The sequence below is a fragment of the Ipomoea nil genome, unplaced genomic scaffold (assembly GCF_001879475.1).
Source record: "Ipomoea nil cultivar Tokyo-kokei standard unplaced genomic scaffold, Asagao_1.1 scaffold0805, whole genome shotgun sequence".
Classification (NCBI taxonomy): Eukaryota; Viridiplantae; Streptophyta; class Magnoliopsida; order Solanales; family Convolvulaceae; genus Ipomoea; species Ipomoea nil.
The window spans coordinates 766,275-771,597 of record NW_017617233.1 but is presented as its reverse complement, the minus strand read 5'-3'; the positions used below and the strand labels follow the sequence as shown (position 1 = coordinate 771,597).

Below are 5,323 nucleotides of genomic sequence, written 5' to 3'. Positions count from 1 at the left end.
ATCAATAGCGAGTGATGGGTCAAGGTGAGTTAAAAATAAATAAATAAATAAATAAACTCGCAGGGGTCAGATGGGATGCAAGTCAGGTTTATACCGGAAACCTGCATAGAATCTAACTCAATCAACCATGTTATTGTATGTGTGTATATATATATATATATATATATATATATATATATATATATATATATATATATATGTTGAGTTAAGGCTTGGAGGACCAAGTATACCATCTTGTTATCGAAATGTGGCGTTTACTGTTACACAATTATAAGAAAATAAAGTTACATATCATCTATTAATTAGTTATAGTTTTTAGTGTAATGGTAAATACTTGATCGGACAATTGATATTAGAGTAAGCCATGCATGTTGAGAGGAATTGTTCGGCGGAGGCTCGGAGGACTATTTCTTTTTATTTCCGATTCTGACACTATTTGTTTGCTCAAAATCTTGAACATTAGACTGGCCTTTGGTAACCTTGTTGTAATCTTTGTAATACTCATCACAAGGTGCATGTAAACATGTGTCATTAGAGTGCACACAAATACTTATCCAAATACCACCACACCGACTAGCTAATCTGATATAGGGCTTACATCAACCAAATTTAAGGGAATTAAATCTTTTCCTAAATTGTTAATGCCATTAACATTGTTTATATTTTCTTTCTTATCATATCCTTGATGAAACCATTTATTAGTTTAATTATTCTTTGATTTACCAGAAAGTTTGGAGCAGCCACCTAAAAATATACTTTGAGTGAAACCCTCTGCCTTGTAACTCTAGCCGCCAAAGGACCATAAAAAGATAACTAAAAGTGAGCTTCAAGTGAAGCTCTCGATCGGTCTTTTAACCCTACAAGCTGACAAAGGTAAACCAACCCATAGTTGATTGACTCAAAAACTAGTTGAGGTTGATGAATTGTGCAACCCTAACAAAAAGATCCTAGCTAGTCAAGAATGTAACATGAACTTTGAGGTTACTATGATGTTGAAAATGTGTGAACTTGTGTTTTTCAGCCCTGAAAAACCTCAGAAACATCAACAGATAATCATCATGTTCATGTCTGCTAACTCGAGTGAGATTTAGCTAGCTAGAATGCATGCAGATGGCCATTGCTTCTGTAAACCAACTTAACATTATCTGATGATCTCCTTCTATACTCATCCCAATAATTAACCTTAACCCCCAGAAAACCCCCCAAAAAAAAACCAAAAACAAAACAAAAGCTGCTCCAACCAATGATGTTTTTAGTGATGATCCTTATGAATCCAGTCTGGTCTGCCTAGTGTGAATTCCAAGCTGGGATTTGTTTGTTCCCAACCGGACCCTATACACCTCTTTGGCCTTTCAGATTCCCATTCCTGCACACATGCACCAACATAGATATATATATATATACATACATATGTATGTATATATATATAGTGTGATAAGTTGATAGAACACCATTATTGTTGATAGCTTGCGATGTTGCAGATCAGACATCATGAAACATTAGACACAACTAACCATGTTTGAAAACATACAATACCTGGATGTGATGGTGTTCCGATCTTTGTTGCATTGGAAAGGAAGATGATCTCATCCCATTTGTTTCATTTGAACTAGTCTCCAACAATCCTTCTCCACTGCTCAATGTCAACAACAACATATTATCAATCTTTCCAGATTAAATTAATAACGACACTATATATACGGAGAAAAATCTTATTCTGATCTTAAAATATTCTTTGATGCTAATGTAAGCTTGAGAAAGTGCTGGAAAAAATCAAAATTGTAACATTCAATTACAAAAGTCATGCCCCGGCCCCTTCGCTAAAAGGGCTGTCACATATAATTTTATTTTCTTATACTTATACCAATCAGTGTCACATTTTTATAATGATAGGATTCTAAACTCAGCTCTCGACTCTCTAAGTCGCTGCCCATCCCTTAGGATAGAAAAAAATTGTGTGATGATAATATAAGTAGTTGCTTAAGGTAGAGGGAAAGAATGAAGGCATTATTAGTTATATATATATATATATATATATATATATATATATATATATATATGGTATATATGTCTAATCAAAGTAGAGACAGGCACACGAGCATGCATGGGCATAATGCAATGGAATGGAATGCACATACACTGCTCATCTTTTTTGAATTTTGACAAGAGAATAAAAACAACAAAATTTCACACCTCCCTAAATTGTTCAATTCACGAAAACCTAGATAAATAGTTACTACAAGTCAAAAGAAAAGGAAACAAGTCTTAAATCCCAATAATAAGACAACATGTATACATTTACTCTCCCCAAGCAAAATAAAGGGTTCGAATCTTAATAAGAACAAAAAATGAAGATATATATATATATATATATATATATATATATATATATATATATATATATATATATATATATATATAGTATTTTGAGACTTGTATATCAGTTGAGACACATACAACAATTTACTTCCTCCTCAAATCTTGTAGAAACAGTAAAGAACACATTTGATGTATTTACTAACTATTTTTTTATAAAAAAAAATAAAAAAATATGAAAAATATGAGAAGAAAATAGAAAATACGTTTACTTGTAAAAAAAAAATAAAAAAATACATAAGTGAATATACATTTAAATAATGTTTGAATAAGCATTCTTTTAATTTGACATTGTGTATAGAGGCAAGATTACTACTCGTATATAACAGACACAACTACTTGAAAAATCAAACATAGTACAGTGAGACCATACGATTTAGTGATTTTAGTCTGGCATTATTAAAAGAGGGGAAAAGAAGAAGTTGAAGCAGAAGAAAAAAGCAAAAGCTGCTGCTGCTGCTTCTGATCTGCAAGCTTAGTAAGTAAAACCCTTTTCATCACTCCATCATTACTTCAAAAAAGTTTTTTGTTTCTTTGCATATATATCATGTTATGGAAACTTCTATAATGTCTTGCTCCCATACCACCCTCATTTAAAACATAGTATACCTTCATCAAATATATAAGATTCCGTTTAATAGAGCTTATAGCAAACCTATGCAGAGGTTAAAATTGCTTATTTTGAAACGTTACCTTAACTAGCGTTTCAAAACAGCTATAGTAAAGCTATGTTTGTTAAACCATGAAGAGGTTAAAATAGTTTATTTTGAAACGTTTCCTTAAATAGCGTTTCAAAATAAGTTAATAGCTAAGTACTTTGGGTATAATGTTGGTAATGAATTACCTGGAAGAGTTGGCCCAAAGAGCGGTGGGAGAGAGGAATTCGGGTTCGGGTTGCAATGGAGAAGCCCTTTGGTCCATGAATTGGTGAACGCCGGAGCGATCACCGCCGGCGCTGCCCAGCGACGACTGATCTTCCTCCCCTGACCCGTCAGATTGGCCTTCAAACCGCCCAGAAATTTAATAAATAATGTATCATATCAATAAAAGAAATTAAACAGAAATATATATAATATGAATTTACCTGAGGATGCCGCAGGTTTACTACTTGTGGTTTTGACGGTTCGATACATCTGCATTTGGCAAATGGCAAACCGATTTGAGAAAAACAAGATTGTTTTTTTAGTTTTTTAAGGAAAAAAAAAAGTTTGGTTTCATGAGTAATCACGAGGTCAATGTTCGATAAAAAGTTCAGTGAAACAGGAAGATAGGTTAGTACCCAGTTGTTGTATTATTGAGAAATGATGACTGAGTTTTGTCTGAATTGAATATGAATACTGTTCTAATACACACATACATACACTTTCTCTCTCCTCTCTCTCTCTTCTTTTCTGCGTCGTCTGCCGTCAGATCAGAAGGTCAGACTTCATTTCTACTGTGTACATTCATTCACTCATTCACTGTCGGCTACTGTTCCGGAGAGAGAGAAGAGAGAAAGAGAGAAAAAGATCCATAGTTTGAAACAGTGTTTCATGGGTTCTTCTTTAACTTTTCTTGAATTTTGATTTGGTGTTTACCTGTAAATGGCTCTTGACATGAGCTAAAGTGAGATCTTTGACATCCATTAGCTCCAGTACTGATTTCGGAGTCGCTCCTGCAAAGTTTTAATGCCGGAAATTCAGTCTTTATTACGTTGAATGTTAGGAAAGAGATGAAAATTGTACGTTCAACATATATATAATATATATAAAGATAAATGTGTTATCAGACTTTAGTTGAGACAAAACATAGACCAAGCAGATAGAACATAGACCGAGCAGATAGAGGGTGGATATATATATATATATAGGGGGAAGAAGATAAGATGGTTTACTTTCATGGCCGCCGAGGAGTTCGACGGCGTGGACGAAGCGGGAGTGGAGGGTGGAGGTCCAGCGCATTCGGGGGGCTCTCATGCTGCGTTTCGCCGGAAGTTTGGGGTAAAATCTTGATCTCATGGTTAGGCCGCCGTGAGACGGCGGAGCGACGTCGCTGAGGTGGTGGTGATGGGAAGCTGCTGATACGCCGTACTGGTGGTGGTGGTGCTGCGGCAACTGATACGGCGAGGATAGCCCGTTGAACCTCCCCGCCGCTCCCGCTAAACTACTACCGTACGCCGCCGCCGAAGCCGTAGCGTTGTTGTTGTTCAAGACCGACAAATGATCCAATCCTCCGCCGCTAAAATATGGCGAGGAGTGGAAACAGATTTTCGGATCCGCGTATCTAGGATGACGATCCGACCCCAAGAACGGAAACCCCCGGCTCTGGTACACGGGAATTCCCTTGATAGGCGGCGACAACCCCCCTAAGTCGCCGGAAACCCCATCATTTCCGCTCTGAAATCCATGGGTCTGATAAGCAGCAAGAAGATGGTGTCCTTGTCCTCCTTGTTTTGTCCCCCTCACGAACTGTCTCTCCTCGTTTAGGTCATTCGTTGTTGTCGGACGAGCCAACGACAGGTCGGTGTACATCTGCGCCGCCGCCGCCGCCGACTTGACGTTGCCGGCCGACAGATCATTCCCGCCGCCGACGGGAAGGCTAATATGCAGGGAGAGATCCGGGTTGGAAGAAGAGGGTTCAATGAAAACCCCTTCCAAGGGCATCTTTCTTTTTAAAGTAAAATTTGCAGCTTTCAAGAAACACAAAAACCACTCTCACTACAAAACACCTACTCAAAATTCGACAATTATTGTTTCCAGCTGCACAATCATTAAAAACAACAAAAAAGTTCAAGAAACCCAACGAACACAACACAGATGGCAATTCAACACGACCAAACTCATACGATGATGATGAAGAAGACGAGGAACAAGAGAGTTGTTTTGCAGAAAATGAAGATTATTGAGGTTCGGAATTAAAGGGGAAGAAGAGTGCAGTTGAAGAGAAGGATAAGAAAATGGAATAAAAG

At 37.0% G+C, this 5,323-nt stretch overlaps 1 protein-coding gene across 1 annotated transcript; it reads right to left on the bottom strand.

Moving 5' to 3' along the window:
- Positions 1-954: 954 nt before the first annotated feature.
- LOC109177753 (transcription repressor KAN1-like) lies at positions 955-5,040 on the bottom strand. The gene is made up of 6 exons (XM_019327194.1): positions 4,250-5,040; positions 3,954-4,030; positions 3,461-3,509; positions 3,221-3,377; positions 1,537-1,633; positions 955-1,366 (listed from the first exon to the last, which is right to left on the bottom strand). Exons 1-6 carry the CDS (start codon positions 5,016-5,018, stop codon positions 1,253-1,255), a joined length of 1,263 nt encoding a protein of 420 aa, XP_019182739.1. The 5' UTR covers positions 5,019-5,040; the 3' UTR covers positions 955-1,252.
- Between the last annotated feature and the right edge of the window lie 283 nt (positions 5,041-5,323).